General features: G+C 32.7%; 1 protein-coding gene across 1 annotated transcript; it reads right to left on the reverse strand.

Moving 5' to 3' along the window:
• Positions 1-1,553: 1,553 nt before the first annotated feature.
• On the reverse strand, positions 1,554-9,312 carry LOC143047137 (uncharacterized). Its single transcript, XM_076220431.1, has 3 exons — positions 9,216-9,312; positions 5,940-6,077; positions 1,554-1,714 (listed from the first exon to the last, which is right to left on the reverse strand). The coding sequence occupies exons 1-3, from the start codon at positions 9,310-9,312 to the stop codon at positions 1,554-1,556; spliced, it is 396 nt and encodes a 131-aa protein (XP_076076546.1).
• Positions 9,313-19,447: the final 10,135 nt, after the last annotated feature.

The following is a 19,447-nucleotide window of genomic DNA, read 5'->3' on the forward strand; positions in this document are numbered from 1 at the left end:
ACTTATAGCAGCGGCGTTTGTAGGTTCTTCTTTTAGTGACTCAGATCCAACTTAAATAATAAAAACAAAAACCTATTGTAAAATGAAAGTAAGAAGTTTTTAATAGTAGTTTATTTTTACAGCTGTCTAGTATACATCTATATTTATTATTCAGCCTACGGGAAAACTCACGATATTCTATTTGGACGATAGCAATCCATTCATCGTCATTGAAATAACAAATTAAACCTTCAAGCAAAAATTAATATCTATATTGTTCAAAACAAAAATAGCGATATGATAGCCCTTTATAGCTTGCTGTTTGGTGTAAGCCAAGACCGTAGTTAGACTTGGATGGAGAGTTGTCTCATTGGCACTGAAACCACATCTTCTTATATCTATATAATGTCCTTAAAGAAAAACAATTTGACGTATGAGAGCTGTCTCTTTAGTAAAACTATCACATATTCTTATTTTATAAGGTGGAAACCAAGCGTTTAGGAGGTAAATCCTGCACATATCTAAAAATTACATTTTGTTTTGACTTGACAGTTATTCAGACATTGATAAGTCATCTATCTAACATATTTATAGATATAATTTGATTGTGAGCATGGTGTAACAATATCAAAGAAAAGTGTCACAGAAGTAAGCATCAAATGAAAGCATTGAAATAATTGTGAAAGGTTTAAGGATCAAACACTGACTTGTTCAAATATACCTAGGTGTTTTCGGGAGATCACATTTGGAATCATTTAAGAAGTTGGAGAAAGCAAAAGAATGGAGAATATTAAACTTTCAACGACGGTATAAAGTTTCAGCGACGGTAAGTGTAAGCGATAGGCGATACTTGAGGTACTTTGTAATCTTTTGGAAATATTTTTTTATTTAGCCAGTATGCTTATCAGTCTAAAGAGTAATCGTCCTTAAATGAATATAATATGTAATACTCCGGATACACTTGACTACAATAAATATTTAAGCAAAACAATTTATATGTCATCACAAAGCAATTATTGTACTACAAACGGAGCATGCGGTTCATAAAAGATTCTTTGAATTAACAAAAGGGCAAACACCAATAATATAATTATGTGCTTTTAAGGATATATATTTTATACCAGTGGAAATAATATCCTAAATATTTGTTCCATTTGGAACTAATACTAAGAGGAACCTCTATTTCTTGACAAGACGACAATTTTAAACTATTGTTCATTGTTTTAAAAGATATCAACTTTAACAAATGCAAAATTGAGGATCATTACGATATACTATACTATACCCACCAAATAAGGCCCATGTCATCGATTCTTCTGATAGAAAATCAAGTTATCCAACATTTATAAAATCATTTTATCAATTACCAAACTGTTATTGCATAATTGTACGTCAGCTTGTAAACATATTTTTGTGGATTTAAAAAAATTTTATTCAACAATTGACAAAAATCTGCATACTAGCCAGTAGAAAATTGATACTCAGTTGATTTTTCAATTCCTGGTTTATAGGTACCATGAAAAACACGAAAATGTCAACCCCTTAAATATAATAAGTAAGTTTACTTGGAATACTTAACGTTTCTGTACACAAAGTCTACCTTTATCACATGATTGACCATGCCATTCCTTTTCACAACCGCCAAGTGGACATTTTCCTGTTAACGGGTTGCACGGTCCAGTCAGACAATTACACTTTCTTGTACAGTTGTTTCCAAAATACCAGTCATCACATGCTAAAAAATGAGCAAATATATCCTACATGTTATAGTAGATCAAAAAACCAATAAACAATATGAATTACATACAAATGTTTGAATACAAAAGACATTAGAGAAACTTATTAAGTATAGTGAGCTAGAAAGAGTCAAAGATTACACCATGTAAACAAATATAAACCAACAGACAGAGAATAGTTATGTCATGATTTAAGTAAATATGATTTAGCGAGACACAATTTTGGCAAATGACACCCGCTGAACTACATACAGGATAGGTTTTTTATCTTCAAAACTTGTCAACAAATATCTGAAAAAGTGCTTGATGAATTTGCCTTAAGCTAGCACAAAATAGCATTTATTCTGTGTTTAAAAGAAAACTTTCTTTGAAACATTTCACAATAAAAGTAAAAGTGTAAGTCATATTTTCAAATATCTGCCACAGTAAAATTGAAATCATGTTTCCTCCTGAGGGAGCGTTTGATCAATTGTACCAACTCCTTGTATAATAGTTTATAAGTTTTGTCAACTGGATTTTCATCATTTAAAAAACAACAACAGACAATGATGCACAAAATCGGGATTGAAAAGGGTCCATGCATTCAGTAAGGAATAATGGAATAATATAAATAACAATTATTTACGTACTGTTGTTGCAGTAGTCCTCGTACATAAAACCAGATTCACATTCAGTGTTGTTATTACATAATCCATTCATGGAATTACATATGTTCAATACACATCCTTTACAGAATGTTTCACAGTTTCGACCAAAAAATCCACTGCTACATTCTGAAACATTTTATTTTTTTATTTTTATTTTTAATAAAAACGTTAATAGCATAATGTTTGACATGTCCCAATTAATGTTGTTATCAGTCCTCTTTTTCTCAAATGTGAATCAAATTGGACGTACAAAATGTATAAACGGGTTTGTTTCAACATACACAACACGAGTTGTGCCACATATGGAACAAGATCTGCTTACCCGTTCGGAGCTTAGATGGCGATCGTGTTTTTCAGTTTTATTTGTTTTCTATGTTGTTTTTCGTGTACCTTTAATTGTCTTTTCTTTTTTTAAACAAATTTAAAACGACCAAAATGAACATCAAATCTGTTTGAAATCTATCATATACAATTTTAAAGTGGCTTTTTCATTAATTTCATGTATTTTTAATTAATATCAAATCAATCACTGTATACTTTAAACCTGTTAAGCTTTTAAACTTTATAATGACGAAGTACTCAACGCGATATCTAAGTAACAGACAAATATACAACACTTTAAGATTCAAATATATCTAAATATCTCTGTTTATGTTTAGAACTTGTAATGTAACTTGAATAGAAAAGCCAAAGGATATGGTATACCTTTCCTTGAAACAAAATCAGTACATGCCAAGAAAAGAAATCAAACGAAAAATAACACAAACAACACAAAAAACAAAGGAACTACGCTATAATTTTAACCTGAGAAGGTCATTTAAAACGTGTATCGATAACATGTTTTATGTTCCACGCTGTTGTTATTTCAGTTATTTTAAGAGCGTTCGTCTAGATCGGAATGTTTTTATGCCATTCTTGGTTTTGTACCTTGATCGCATGATTTCCCATGCCATCCTTCCTTACAACCGTCAGGTGAACACATTCCATCAAAATTATTGCATGGTAGGTCTAGACAGTTACATTTCCTGGAACAATTATTACCAAAATACCATTCTTCACAAGCTGAAAGATTCACAAATGAAAAGATTATGGACAAAATTTTATTCACGGATACAAACTTTTATCGTTATAAAAGCTTTGACATCTACTGAGTATATACCATTTCTCTTTCTATATCAAACTTGTTTTCTCAGTTTCACATAACTATAATCGACTGCAATAAAAGTTGAAAAATATGTAAAAAAAGAGTAAAATAACAAAAATACCGACTTCAGAGGAAAACTCAAAACGAATAGTCCCTTATAAAAAGGCAAAATCAAAGTCTCAAAGTTAACACATCAAACAAATAGATAACAACTATCATATTTCTGACTTTATACAGGGATTGTGATTTTATAGCTCGCTAAACCTATCACGTGTATGATAAGTGCATGAAATTCCATTGTATTGTTTAAATATGGATATAGAAGTCATATGTCAACAAAGAAAAAGAAAATGGTATACAGACAGAACACATTTGCAAAAACGAAAGACAAGAATAATTGGTATCTTCCGATAGATTTTTATAGAAAAAAGGACGAACAGTTCTTAGATGTACCCCTAGTTCATTAACTTTCTATTCGTAAAGTTTAACAGTGTCTGAGAAGTATCGGCAAGCTGTAATATACTGAATGATTGGAGAAATAAATATCCCATATGCAGGTGAAATGTGTATATTGCTACTAAGGTGAGGAAAATTGATGATTTCAAGTAGCAATATAATATACTTTATTTTGAAACAATAACCTTCATCAGCAATGCTGCTAGAGTTGAAAAACTATATGCTATATGACTAAAAAGAGGACTTTAGAAATAGAAAAATCATTCAAAGGTCAAGTTTGCCTGGGGAGTGGAAACCTTGGTTTTTTTGTAACTACTAAATTTCTTTTTTTTTGTTATATCCCACAATTTCAAAACATTTTTTAGTTATATCCAACAATTTCAAAACTAACTTTGTAATACATTTAACCATACATAATCAACTGTTGATGGTGGAAACATCATTCTAGTTTGTAGGAAAACATATACCATGATGATATCAATATTATTACCATACTTTACCTCTCTTTATTTTGTTTTCAAATAAAGTATCTTATATTGCTACTTGAAATCATCGATTTCCTTCACCTTAGTAGCAATATTGTTTTATTAAGTGGCATCAATTTTTTTCACGTCGCGTTTTTTTTCATTTTGTTTCTTACACATTTTTCACAAGAGAAATAAAACATTGAAATTTATAGTTTAATTTTGTACATTTGAACTAAGTTTTTTTCAATTATAAATAATTTGTGTGTTGGAATTTAAGCTTCCGTTAGAGCTTCAACTTGGTAACACTGTCTTATTAAAATTGGTTTTTGTGTTATATAGTCAGGTGACTTGTCACTTCCTGTTTCCACAACTGAGCGTGTTGTTCTCATTGCCATTCATTATCGTCAATCTACTTTGCTACAATAATTATATCATTGCTCATTTTCCTTTTCTTTTATAGTATTATTATATCACAAGCATGTAAATGCTCATTTTTTGAAATTCTATACTATACATACGTCTGTTGCAGTACTCTCCGATTACATAACCCGGCTTACAGACAGTTTTGTCATCGCACAAACCATTTACATGATCACATACTTTTGAAATACATCCCTCACAAAATCCTGAACAATTTCTACCAAATTGACCGTTGCGACATTCTGAAATAAAACTTTTAGAATTAATGGTTTTGGATATAGAAAAAGAAACCGTAATATGTTTAACCTGTCAAACGCAAAGATTCAGGTAGTTGTTTTTCCAAAATGGGATTATCTAAAGTTATTTTGAAGACAATTTAACTAAATTTGTTTAAATAGCTGGCAAATGTAAAGTCAGAAATACGACAGTTGTTGTCCATTCGTTTGATGTATTTTATCATTTGATTTTGACATTTAATTGGGGACTTTCTGTTTTGAATTTTCCTCGGAGATCAGTATTTTTGTGAACAATGAATGAACAATATTTTGAAAGTATATTTAAGTCTAGGATTATGTTTACATTACAGTATAAATGTTTCAAAAGAATCCATTAATTTTATTTGCCGACAATAATCGAGGAATAATTAAATTCAACATTCATGATAGCAATGCCTCCGATGACAACGTCACGACAATGCATAGAAAATCAAAGATCAAATGGCACGAGTAGTTATTTACAGTTGTAGCATGACAATGTAATAATACGAAGTATTCTATAATTTAATTGGGTTGCTAAAACGTTGATCGTACGCACATTTGTTTCATGGATTACTTATGTTCATTCAAAATGTGTTTCGGTTAACGATTTTTCACACAAACAAAATTACAAATAAAGCATTGAATTCTGTATTTAAGAAGTGGAAGGTTTACATACAAATAATTACTGAATTGATGTAACCAGTGAATTGAGTTATATAAATTTCTATGTAATTAAAACTTAAAAAATGTCTCTTCTAGATTGAACGAATTGTAAAATATGTTTTTTGTGTGTGAAAAAAAGATAAGACATAATTCTTGGAAATTACACAAACTTTGTGTACAATTGAATCCCTGCCACCCGTCTTTACATCCCCCAATGCATTCACCAGTTACGCGATCACACGATGGATTTAAACAGTTTATTGAACAAGCATGACGACAGTCTTTACCGTATGTACCCTCTAGGCATGCTGCAAAATAAAAATAAAAACTGGTAATGACATTCTTAAAATTCCTGCCTTCTTTCACTTGAATAGATATACCTGCTGAACCAAGATTCTTGGGAGCCTTTTTTAAAATTTATTTTATCTTTTTAGTTTTGTGTAGTTTTTTAAATCATCTCATAATCATTTTCAGGTTTGGTTTTTCATTTACCTAACAGTTATAAAATGTATGGCATACTTCTTGTTTGGTTAATGCAAAGTTGTGTTTTTTTAAAGTAAAATAATTTGCAAGAATTTAACCAGGAATGATTCAAAACCATAATATCACAGGATCGATTTGAAATTAATAATTTCTTAAAACGACTTATTATTGCACTTGATACGTTTTAAGATATTGGACGCAGAGGGTTTCGCTGTTTGTTTTAATAACGCCCTCATGTAAAGGTTATATTTTTGTTTAGTGTTGGCGTTACTCTTTTTTTTTATTCTTTTTGGAGGTTTTCTTCTCTTCAACTGCTGTAGTATGATATAAGCCTGGTAGTTTTAAATATTTTTACCTAGAACATCGACGTGACATTTATTTTTGTAATGCTGCAGAATTGATACCGTTAATGATGATACAAACATTATCCCATTGATTAGTTTCTCTGTCTGGCGTTGAACTTTATCGCAAATTTGAGTGGTTGTTGTAACATTTTTTTAAAAGTTTACCAGTACTCTCAGTACTTTGAATTGTTTTCATAATTTTTTGGATAAAAGTTTGCCGTTTTTATATTACTGTTTTTATTGTGTGTTTAGAAAATGATAATAAAGGTGTAGGAACCTGAATGTGTTTGATTAATTTATCATATACCATAATCATAAAAATAAAGTGCAAAAACGTTGATGTTTTAACCTAAAAAAGGGGCGAAAGATACCAAGGGACAGCCAAAAAATAAACTGACATCGTCATGGCTTTAAAATAAAAAGACAAAGAGACAAATGATAGCACAAAAGATACAACATAGAAAAACTAAAAACTAAGCAACACGAACCCCACCAAAACTGGGGATGATCTCAGGTGCTCCGAAAGGGTAAGCAGATCCTGCTCCACATGTGGCACCCGTCGTGTTGCTTATGTTATTACAAATCCGGTAAATAGTCTCATTCGTAAGGTTACATTCTTGAAAAGGGAAGGGGATTGTAGTTACGAACGACATAAGGAACAAATCCGATATTATCTGTGAAAGGTTATTCCATAACGGTCCACCAACTCGTGATGGCGTCCGTAGAATTTACGAAGAGATAATTTCAACCTCACCATTTTGAACTTTTGGTTTTATAGCTTCCATGTGAGCAGCATCCGTCTATCAATGATAAGTGATAGGAAATACAAGCATGGGAGTATCGTATTAATTGGGAACTATACACTCCTTATGCACGCGCTGCTGGAATGTTGCTACAAAGAAATGGAAAGTTCACAATTGGAAAGCTGAAATCATCTCTTTTGTCGTAAAGTTTTATTTTCAACTGACCCTCATTGTCAATTTCTAGATGTAAGACAAGATATGAGTCAGATTTAACTGTATCTGTTGTATCCTTTATCTGTATGTCGTTTGGATAGATGTATCACCACATTTTGAATTATTTAGTGTGAGAACATCATCTTTATAGCGGAAAGTAAAGTGGAAGGAGAAGTTCCTGTACGAAGTCAGCCTCATAATAATATGGAAACAAGTTAGCAAGAAGAGGGGCACAATTGGTTCCCAATGGAATGCAGACAGTCTGTTGAAAAACACGTTCTCCAAACGTAACAAATATGTTGTCAATCAAGATACTTGTATCTTCGTTCGCCATTATTATTTTTTATGAAACAAAGCAATACCAATCCTTTCAATTTGTCTTTTAGTTAATTTGGAATAGGGAATATTTGTGTTAAGTGTAAGAAAGTCACATGTTTTAATACTATTGCAAGATGAGAGAGTCTTAGATTGTATCTCCTCTAAAGATCTTTGGATTGTTTTTAGTATTCACATCTGATTCACGCCACCTCTAGAAAAGGCACCATTAATTTGAAGGCAAGCTCCCATTGCTGATAAAAAAAAGATGTTAATAATTTAGAAAGAGGTTTCGTGGAGCACTTGGAAGACCAAAAAATGTACCGTTGTTTGTAAGGACACTTATGTAGTTTAGGTATCCATAGACCATAGAACAGACCTATGATTATCGAGGATTTTCTCTGTGGGAAGTGTCTTGAGGGTATATTTTGGGTTTCCAAGTGAATTGTCCATACCTTATTCATTTATCAAGCAGTTTATTGAATGATATTTACATACAAAGTTCCTAAATAAGGAATGAACTTCCTAGGTAAGAAAAAAGCATTGTGTTGGCTCATATTAGTCTGATTAAATATAGCCGTATCATACGTGTCATGTGAATACTTCACAAAGCGATTTTGAAGTTCAAGGCGTCTTTATATCTGTAGTGTTACAGAACCTTCAGCTTTTGTATTATCTTATTATTGAATGTTAATACATTTCTTTTCGTTATCGTTGCCCTTTCTTGTGTAAATAGTTATAAAATTGAGAATGGAAATGGGGAATGTGCCAAAGAGACAACAACCCGACCATAGAAAAAACAACAGCAGAAGGTCACGAACAGGTCTTCAATGTAGCGAGAAATTCCCGCACCTGGAGGCGTCCTTCAACTGGCCCCTAAACAAATATTTACTAGTTCAGTGATAATGAACGCCATACTAATTTCCAAATTGTATACAAGAAACTAAAATTAAAATAATACAAGACTAACAAAGGCCAGAGGCTCCTGACTTGGGACAGGCGCAAAAATGCGGCGGGGGTAAACATGTTTGTGAGATCTCAACCCTCCCCCTATACCTCTAGCCAATGTAGAAAAGTAAACGCATAACAAAACGCACATTAAAATTCAGTTCAAGAGAAGTCCGAGTCTGATGTCAGAAGATGTAACCAAAGAAAATAAACAAAATGACAATAATACATAAATAACAACAGACTACTAGCAGTTAACTGACATGCCAGCTCCATATGTATTGGTATAGTGTTTATTGGAAGTTGAACTATGCTGCTTTAAAATTTGAAGATCGAAATATTTTATATATCTAAATCTATTAAATATACATTATTATATATGATAAAATCGGCTATTTACCTTGATCACACTCATCGCCAGTCCATCCTTCTGAACAACCAAATATACAAAGCCCAGTTTTCAGATCACATGGCCCATGGCAGGTTCCTGGGCACATTTTATCGCACAACGGACCATAATGTGTAGGTGGACATCCTAAAAGGTTAAAAAGAAACACTTCCATCTGTGTTGCAATAGGATCTTTCACAAGTCTTAATCAGTGGGTCGCATGCGTGAAAAAGAGGACGGGGAATATGGTTACAACAATACAAAAACATATCTGTCGTCATCTGTGCACAATATATTCAATAACTGTCAACCAACTCATGATGGCGTGCATAAAATGTAGGAACTTCAACTAATTTGATAACTTAATTGTAAGAGTCATACCTTTAGCAAGGTAATCATGATGGTAAATGACATATTGTATCAACTGGACGATATAAACGCCATATGCAGGCACCGCTGTATTGAAGCTACATTAAAATGAAAAGACATCGATTGGGAATGATATCATACCTTTTATTGTAAAATTTTGTTTTCAAACGACCCTTAAAGTCAATTTCGAGATATATTTTAAGATATGATGCATAATTAACTGTTATTGGTGTTCTATCTGTAATTCAATTTCTATGAACAACTTGTGTCTGATTCATTTGTCCTATTAATAAATAGAATATATTTAACTAATTCACTATGAATTGTTAGTAGAAAAATGAAATTATTATTCAAATTGTTCAAGATAGATTCAAAACAATTATATGGGAATAAGATTGCATCCGAAAACACACCATTTACTAATCAAAGATACCAGACTTATGCGTTGGTACCCCAATCGTGATCTTCGTTTACATCAGGCTCATTAATTGTGCCTTAATTGAAAACAGTTGGATCGACAAGTAGAAATTCAAAGAGTTTAAAAAAAAAAAAAAGATAGAAAAAATGTCAATCTAAGAGGCTATCAATGACTTGGTGAAGTCCAACCATATAAAATGAGAACAATAGTTATGTTATACCAAATGTTCAGAATAGATAAACAACTATATGGAAAGTTAAGATAAAAGTAGTGTACCGATTCTCAAATCACAAATATTGATTAAGAAGACAAAACAAGATAACGACGAATATTGAAAGTCTCGTATAAACACCAAATGAGTGGGAGGAGAAGAGACTCCTTCATTGAAACAAGGGTATGTCGACGAACGTCTCGTCCGTTTTCTAAAAGCGTTCATCGGATGACACCAGGACCTTGTTCTTAGATATCCCTAATGCCCGCGTCACACTGTCCCGATTTTTATATACGATGGACACCCGAATGCGAAAATTGTAAGTTCGAACGAAGTTGGTCCCGATCTCGTTAAAATACCAAAAAGTGACCGAAGCAAGTACGATGAATAACGAAGTCTATACGATGGTGCCGAAATTATATACGATAGCAAAAGATGGACATACGAAGGTTAACCGAAGACGGGTATTTAAGCTTCATATCTCAGCCGAAGCATACACGATGGATCACGAAGGCTACACGATGGATTACGATGATGGCGCGATGGCCATACGATGTCTAAAAGACGTCGTGTACAGCTTACGATGCATTTAAATTATATGCCAAAGGCATCGCGCGTTTTAAATTGTTTGATCAATATTGAATATATATTATATTGTACATTTAATTTCTGTGTAATCATAAGACGGAAGACCGTGGGCTTGAAGGGTAAAACTTTACTCCGAGTCTCTGCATATAATGCCTTTATGTCTTATTCTTATAAAACTTAGTTTATTATCCCCTCGCCTACTACATGTAAGTTGCGTGTAGAAAAAATTGTTATGGACACTCTAGAACCAAAATGCTCAAAACTTGGTATGGTGTTACTCGTTAAGAATATCTTAAGCGCTATTGACTTTAAAGTTCAAAGGTCAAGGTCACATTGGCAGTTGTAATACAAGGCAATATCACCCTTGTGGACACTCTGAAACCAATATGCTTCAAAAGATTTTAACCACATTTGGTATATTGTTCCTCCTTGTAATGATCCGACATTTTTTACTTTCAAGGCCAAAGGTCAAGGTCAAGGTCAAGGTCATGCAGATGAACTTGTTTTTTCTCCTTGAAATAGCACAAAACACAGGAAATTGGTTGCTCATTTTTTTACCTGCTGGTTCTAAAGACAATATTAAAGGTATTTCCAGTTACTGAATGTTTTGGTTGATTTCTAAAAAAATAGTTTATGTGTCAAATATGCATATTCTATTTACCATTTTCTGCATGTGTCATATACAAATATAGTGTCCATATTTGTCCCCAATATGTTACATACGAGGGGATGCCACGCTCGGCATTGCCTTGTTTGAACTGTAAAATATGTGCACTAGTCTGAATAATCACCCATAATTATGCCCATGTTTACTGATCTATCTTAAAGGTAAGGTAATGGGTTCGTTGATCCCTTTTATGAAAAAGAGCTCTTTCCAGGAGAATATCATAATAATATAGACAAAAGGAAGGATGTCACGGGGAAATCAACAAATGCGACATAATATGACATATAGAAAACAAAATGGATATCGAGTAAACATTCGTGTGATAATCAGACGATACATATAAAATTAGAATAATGAAGAAAAAGTTGATTTCCCTATATACGTGTACCTGCAGTGTTGGTGTACGAGGGGCGTTTATGATTTTCATTATGTTACTTGATATGAAAAATTGACAAAAAATAATATTTTACTTGTAAAAGTAAATCCTGAGCCTGTAATAGCTGCTCTTCTTGTTCCATTTGAAATAATAGAAACAACGCTGTCGCCTTTCTTGTTCTCATAGAATCATATGATATGAGCTCCATGTTTTGTGAACGTCTTTCTTAACTGTTGTATTAGACTGATCAGTGCAAATCGCACATGGCACTTTAAATGTATTTTGGCGCGAAAAATAACTGACATTTAGCTGGATTTATTGCCGTCGTAGTTTCATCTTGTCGCCTTCGTACTTTTATTCGATGGCAACACGACGGGATTACGAGGTCTTCACGAAGTCGTGTTGCCATCGTAAGACCTTCGGGTAGCTTCGTGATTCATTCGTGTAGACATCATAATGTCAAAACTTCCCGATGGAAACGATGGAAACACGAATGCAATACGATGTTCAAAGATGCATTCCCGGTGACATAACGATGGTGAGGATGGTGATACGAACTCAATACGAACCCTCAACATCGGACGCACCTTCGGGGATTTTTTAACATGTTGAAAAAAATTAGAACACGTCCCAAAGTTGTCCCCGAAGGCTAGAAAAAGTGGACGATGGTTCTACGATGGTTAAAGATGGCACTACGAATAGCCCAATCTGGATACGATCAGTCCCGATTTTGAAAATTTCCATAATCGCGTTCCCATCGGCGTACAAATCGGGACAGTGTGACGCGGGCATTATCAACTTCACAAATATTGATTAAAGGTACGGACCTGATTTATCATCCTAAGAACGTGTTATAGATATATTTATTAAAGTTATAGGTCACATGACGTTGTAACGGTCAAGTGATTGTTTACTATAAACAAGTGTGTTTGTTTATATCAAACATATGTTGTGTGTTTATGTTCAATTTGATTTTGGCTGAATAACATTCAAAGATTGAACAGAAAACATTTAGCAGATTTTTTTTTCCTCACGTGATCGTATATTCTAATGCTAGTAATGTAGCTGCTGGTGCTTACTCGGTAGATATCGACTCTAATATTTTTCATCAGATATGGTCTTGGATGGAGAGTTGTCTCATTGGCACTCACACCACATCTTCCTATATCTTTTTACAAGAGTCCTTACAGAGATCTACATGGAGAGAACTTCAAGCTATTTTGTTGGCATTGATGTCGTTTAAAAATCGTTTAGTAATAGTAAAAGTTCAATGATAAGTTAATATTGATATTAAAAGGCCTCCAAACAAAAAGGGGTGTTCAGATCCCCGAGCCCGAAGGGCGAGGGGATTTGAACAGCCCTTTTTGTGAGGAGGTCTTTTAATGTCAATATTAACTTAATCATTGAACTTTTACTGACTTACAAACCGTCAAAAAGATATGAAAAGTACATAAAAAGCACTTGCAGCAACCTAATTCCCCTGAACTGGACGAGTCTAGATATGTTAAACTTAAATGATAGTTAAACAGTACTCAGACTGATATATACAATTAACAGTTACCAAATTGAAATGAAAACGGACCAATTTAATGGCATTGCATCATATAATTATTTATTTATGATAAAAAAAAAATTAGCATCTAAAAAACACCAATTGATAGTTTTACAAAATTAGGGTGTAAATTATTATTTTTAGCCAACTTTTCAAAATAACGATTTCTTGTTTAATAAATCAGCAATCAAGACCCCCGCAAAGACCTCATTTATAACCGACCAATGAATATTATGCCCAACAGCTTCATGCTATATATACTTGATGTTTTTGATCAGTCAGTAATCATGAAATAGAATCGTAAAGATCAGAACTTGGAAAACAGTAAGTATTTAAGTACTGATATGAAAAGTACATAAAAAGCACTTGCAGCAACCTAATTCCAACAATTAGCTTTTTAATCAGCTTGTTTAAGAACTTTTAATCAGACAGTCCTAGATGCATAAGGTCCTTCACAATATTCATCCGGCAAATGTTCCTTTTGTTTCTGATTTGGTAATTTTCCTACATTAAGATACATACGCAGCAAAATAATTAGTTTTGTCTATTCAGTCCGATTATTTAATAGATCTTGCTTTATTTGTGTTTTTTTTTTAATAAGAACTATGCATGCAAACCTTCAATGAATAAAACCGTATTGAACTAACCTAAGGTTTCATTGTCCCGATCAAAACGTGTTGGGTGAGATATATTCGCAAGTTCAATATATTATATGAAAACAAACACTTTAATTTAGTCGTCCGTTATTCCCTTTTCGTGTCTAAATGAAGCAAAAACACCTGAAAAAACTTTTATCTTTCTTAGTTTAATCCTTGCCTGACAAAAAAAATAAAATCATATGTGAAAAATCGTATTTGAACATTAGATAAGAACAATAGTAAAAAAATCTAAAAGTCTAAAACTTTTGAATAAGCAGTCATTTATGTGATAAACTGAAGAGACCCCCCCCCCCCAAAAAAAAAAAGAAAGAAAAGAAAACAACATAAAAATTTAAATGAAAATTGTAAATTATAGCATTTTACAAGATCTTGTCTTTGTGTGCCAAGTACTAGTACTGTAACAGAGATATTAATCAAATTGACTGATTGTTGTTTGCTTTAAGTCCAGTAGCAAATATTTCATGCCTGTTAATGACTATAACACATACATTTTAAATACAATAGGTAGGTTGTACAATAGGTGCAAGAGTTTTTAATTTGATTCATAAAATCTAGTACCCTGAAGTCGATCATCCATGTTTACGTGTAGTTTACAATATCATTTCACGCATCCAATTTAGGTTAGATACTTTTAGCTCGCTTTAGTAACTGTGAGAATTCTGTGAAACTGTATTGTGTATTGTACTTTTTGGTACGATCACTACTGCTCTCCTGTTTGGTCTCGTGTGGGGGCGTTCGGGTCAAACAAAGACGTTAATAAAATTGGTATTCTATTTCAACGCTTCACACGTGGCATCAAAAAGTTTTTAAAGAGCACAAACTGGCCGGCTCAGCGTCGGAAATGTGTCCTGGTCGTGTGACTTTTCTTCCTGCAAACTAATATCTTGTGAACTTACACGATAAAAAAAAAAGACTCAGCTTTTCAGTCTAGTGAAAAACGGGGTTAATGCTCTTATCATATTTCACGCAATCGTCCTGAATATTAATTTTATTCGCCGCTGGTCGTCATCCATTATCATTATTTATTTTACCGTTTAATTATATACAGTGAAGTGTTTTTCTTTTGCTAGTATTATATTAAAACTTCATAAATTTTCACCAATCAAAATTAAAAAATGGAAGGTGAATGTTTTCAAACACTTGTGATTGTTGGGATTATTATCTTTCACGGTAAATAATAGTAAATCAAATGTGCCTTTTCGGATATATAATATTTGACGGAAAATATTGAATTAACTCCGTATAACTATTATTTAGTCATGTGTCAGTTTTGAGCTTATTATTCTGTATACGGAATGTTCTATAAAAAAAGACCGAATGTTGACTCTAAATATTTTTATTTGTCTGTGTCTTTGGGTTGCTGTCGCATTAATGTATACCTTTATCTCCTTTTATTCAAAACCAAGATTTGCTTGGGTATAGAAATATTTACATCTCTAGACCTCTCCCCTTCCACAATATACCCTTGCTAAATGGGTGCGTTCGTTATATAAATACACAGCTTTGTCCGATCAAAATATAATAGGAATGTATAGCAGATGCCTGGTGCAGTGAGAATTCCACGCTATCTTTACCTTAAAAAAAACATTAGAGGGAAAGACGAGCTACACACGAGTTGAATGATTGAAATGTGTAAACAACAAGAAAAGTCAGCTTAATCTTTTTTAAATAATTATAAGTCGCATGGCTGATTTTAACAACATTTTTGTGACTTTTGCTAGAACAAAAGTAGATAAAAAAATATAACAAAACCGATCAGCAAGACAATATATAAAAAAAAATAAATGAAACGCTCAAAATAAGTTGAATCTTTTTTATAAATTGTTGTCAACCTTTTTTTTTATTCATTTTTTCTCCTTTTATGACAACTATTATACCAGTCTGAGATATAGATAAACTTCAAACAGCAAATGTTGTCACCTAGACGAGGGAGCCGTTATTGTATGCTTCAATATATGAGTTATTGCCACTCAATGAAGATTGTTTTTCTGATGTAGTCCCTCCCCTGTTAGTTTTGCTGGAAGTTATACAATGTAATTCCTGATGTGTACTACGACAACGTTTTTTTTTTAACATAAAAAAAAAGATTAAATGCAAAGAGAAAAATGATGGAAGAAAGGCTAAGATTTACGCATAAAAATTCAAACGTAAATAAAAATGAAATATAATATAAAAATTGGAAAACTGTTTGAGACTATAATCAACTGAGGACAAATTATCATAAATCACTAAATGAAGCTGATGAATTTATTGCTCCTTTGTGTCCAGTGGTAAATATTTCACGCATATTCACGACTAGATTCAAAGTGGGTCAATTTGAAGCAAATGTTTACAAATTTAGAGTGGCACTTTTTACAATAAGGCTGAGCGTTCGCTAGAGGTAAAACGTATGACGTAATAGAATAGATTTGAACCATAATGATCGAACTTGTAAGTTATAAAGCCCTCCTTCCTTTTTTTTCTGCACGATAGACGAATGTCATATACAAAACGTCATGAATTTACAAACAATAACGGCCAATAAAAGTAAATGAGATATGGATTTTTTTTATAAATTAATTCCTATTGCAGCCAACATCTCCCGGTTCGGGACAGGTTATTTATTTCCACAAAATACCACCTGATTATTGATCGAAGATATTTAAGCAACCAAAAGCACTTTGAATCAAACAAATTCTTGAAATGGTAAATTAAGGTATTTTGCTGGGTGTTTTTCCCAATCCTATTTCGGACCCCCTGATTTTAAGAGGGCGTATCTAATTAGTCATGCCCGATTAACTTTTATTGAATTGAACCTCAACTTAAAGACCTACATCGGGTAAATAAGTTCGAGGTACAATAAGTAGACAATAGAAATCTTTTGTGAAATAAGATCGTCCCAGGTATCTTAGAAAATAAATTTGCGTTGAATAACAATGAAAAATGCACGAGCAGGTTTGTAAAGAACTAAATGTGTTAAATGGCAAACAGATAATAATAACTGTGTTTTCATTGTTCAGAAAGGAAGTGCAAAAGTTCATTTACAAGAGATAGCTATTAATATTTAAGTTGTGTTCTGAATTGAATATAACGTTATATGTTGTTTGGATCCCGAGATCTGAAAATACTAAAGCTGATTATATTTCAAAAATGATTGATATAGAAGACTGGGGAACAAACATAGAATGTTTAAAATTTGTAGATGATATATGGGGTCCGCATACTGTGGACAGGTTTGCGAGTAATTTAAAAAAACAATTACCAAGGTTTGATTCTAAATTCTGGAATCCAGGTGTTGAAGCAGTTGATGTGTTCACGCAAAATTGGAATAATAAAGTTAATTGGATCGTTCCTCCAATTTCTGTTGTTTGTAGAGGAATTAGACGTATGATGTTATGTAAAGCTAGAGGCACTTTGATAGTTCCAAAGTGGCCTTCCTCGTCGTTTTGGACAATGATTTTTAAAAGTGGTTCGCATTTGCAACCATATGTAACTGATGTTTTAGAGTTTCAACCAAATCAGAACATTTTTATTCATAGTATGAATAATAAGTCCTTGTTGGGATCTTCTGAATTCGTTTCTAGTGTTCTAGCTATAAGATTGAACGCTGAGTTCATGTAAGAATTTACGACAAGGCTGTTAAGCAAGGTCGCATAGTAAAGAAAAGGCCAATTTATTGGCAAGGTCGTATGTTGATGACAAGGCCAAATTTAATAGGCAAGGTCTCACTGGCATGGCCAGTGTGGAAAATAAATCTGGCAAGGTCATTTGAATATATTGTAAGCTAGTAGTACTATAGTAGATTATATTTCTATTTCATATGCACGTTTGTCCGATATTTTGTCATGTGGAGTATGGAAATCCTTGCCTAAGTCAGTCGACCAAGGTTTGTCATCTCTATCTAATTGCCTACCTGAGTTCTGTCTGCGTTCGAAGACCGAGAATACCAAAAGAAAATATTCATATGCATTTAACAATTTCTGTAAGTGGTGATATAACTATTCTTATGTTAAACCTTTACCAGTTTCAGATTTTTATGTTTCATTGTACTTAATACACCTATCAAAGACATTTAATTCGTATGCTAAGGTTGAAGAAGCATATTATTCCATAAGCTGGGCTCATAACCCAGCTGGCTATTCTAATCCGTGTAATTCACAGTTGTGTTTATCGGTTAAAGAAGAAGCTCATAGAAAGATTGGACATGTTATTGTTAATAAAAAAAAAACCAATTACGCCAGGTATTTTATACAAAATTGTTATTAAATATGGTCAAGAATCTAACAATCTTATAGAAATTAGAATTTGTTGTATAAAGTAAAATCACACAAATACTGAACTTAGAGGAAAATAAATTCGGAAAGTCCATAATCACATGGAAAAATCAAACAACAAAACGCATCAAAAACGAATGGACAAGAACTGTCATAATCCTGACTTGGTACAGCTATTTTCATATGTAGAAAATGGTGGATTAAATCTGGATTTATAGCGCTAACCCTCTCACAATGATGACAGTCTCGTCAATTTTCGTTATATTTACATTGATGCGTTAACTGAACAGACACAATAAATAAAATAGTCAGAATATGGGTACATCAGTCATCATCGTATAACAATATGTATGTGTCTTATTAGCTATGCAAGGTTTCTAAGATTTTCTGAAATGGTAAATTTAAAAAAGATCTGATTGAAAATTTTCTGATACACATGTATCTTTGCCCATTCAGAAAAGCAAAACTGATCATTATAGAGAAGGCACACAGGTTTTAATTGCTAGAACAGATACACAAACATATCCTGTTAGTATGTTGGAGAAATATTTATTATTATCCAATATTGACGCATCATCTTCAAATTATATATTTAGATCCATGTGTTTATGTACAAATTCTAAGTCTTATAAACTGAGAGGTCTTAAACCTTTATCATATACTAGAGTAAGATAAATTATATTATCAGCTCTTGAATCTATCGGTTTAGATAAGTCCAAATTTGGATTACATAGCTTGAGATCAGGTTGAGCTAGTGCAGCTGCATCAGCTGGCATTCATGCTAGATTATTTAGGAGCATGGTAGATGGGCTTCAGATAAAGCAAAAGATGGTTATGTAAGAGAAAATATTAAAGAAAAACTGACAGTATCTAAAAGTTTGGGAATATAATTTTCATAAATATACTATATATGTGTATTATTCTGTGTTCAGATCTACTTGGCTTTCTTTGTCTTTTGAAAGGCTGCTACAGCTGTAGGCTCACTTATCCTGTTTTATTTATTAAATAATTTATATTCGTTTGAGCTGGCGAATTAGAATATAAATATATTTATTAAAGTTATTGGTCACAAGACGTTGTAACGGTCAAGTGATTGTTTACTATAAACACGTGTGTGTGTTTATATCAAACACATGGTGTGTGTTTGTGTT

This window comes from Mytilus galloprovincialis, chromosome 1, assembly GCF_965363235.1.
Source record: "Mytilus galloprovincialis chromosome 1, xbMytGall1.hap1.1, whole genome shotgun sequence".
Taxonomy (NCBI): domain Eukaryota; kingdom Metazoa; phylum Mollusca; class Bivalvia; order Mytilida; family Mytilidae; genus Mytilus; species Mytilus galloprovincialis.

Coding starts and splice junctions, on each gene's coding strand:
- LOC143047137 (XM_076220431.1), bottom strand. CDS start 9,312: ATGTGCCCAGGAACCTGCCATGGGCCATGTGATCTGAAAACTGGGCTT. Junction 6,078..9,215: donor TGGCGATGAGTGTGATCAAG/GTAAATAGCCGA, acceptor TTTATTTTGCAG/CATGCCTAGAGGGTACATAC. Junction 1,715..5,939: donor GGGATTCAATTGTACACAAA/GTTTGTGTAATT, acceptor CTCATTTTTTAG/CATGTGATGACTGGTATTTT.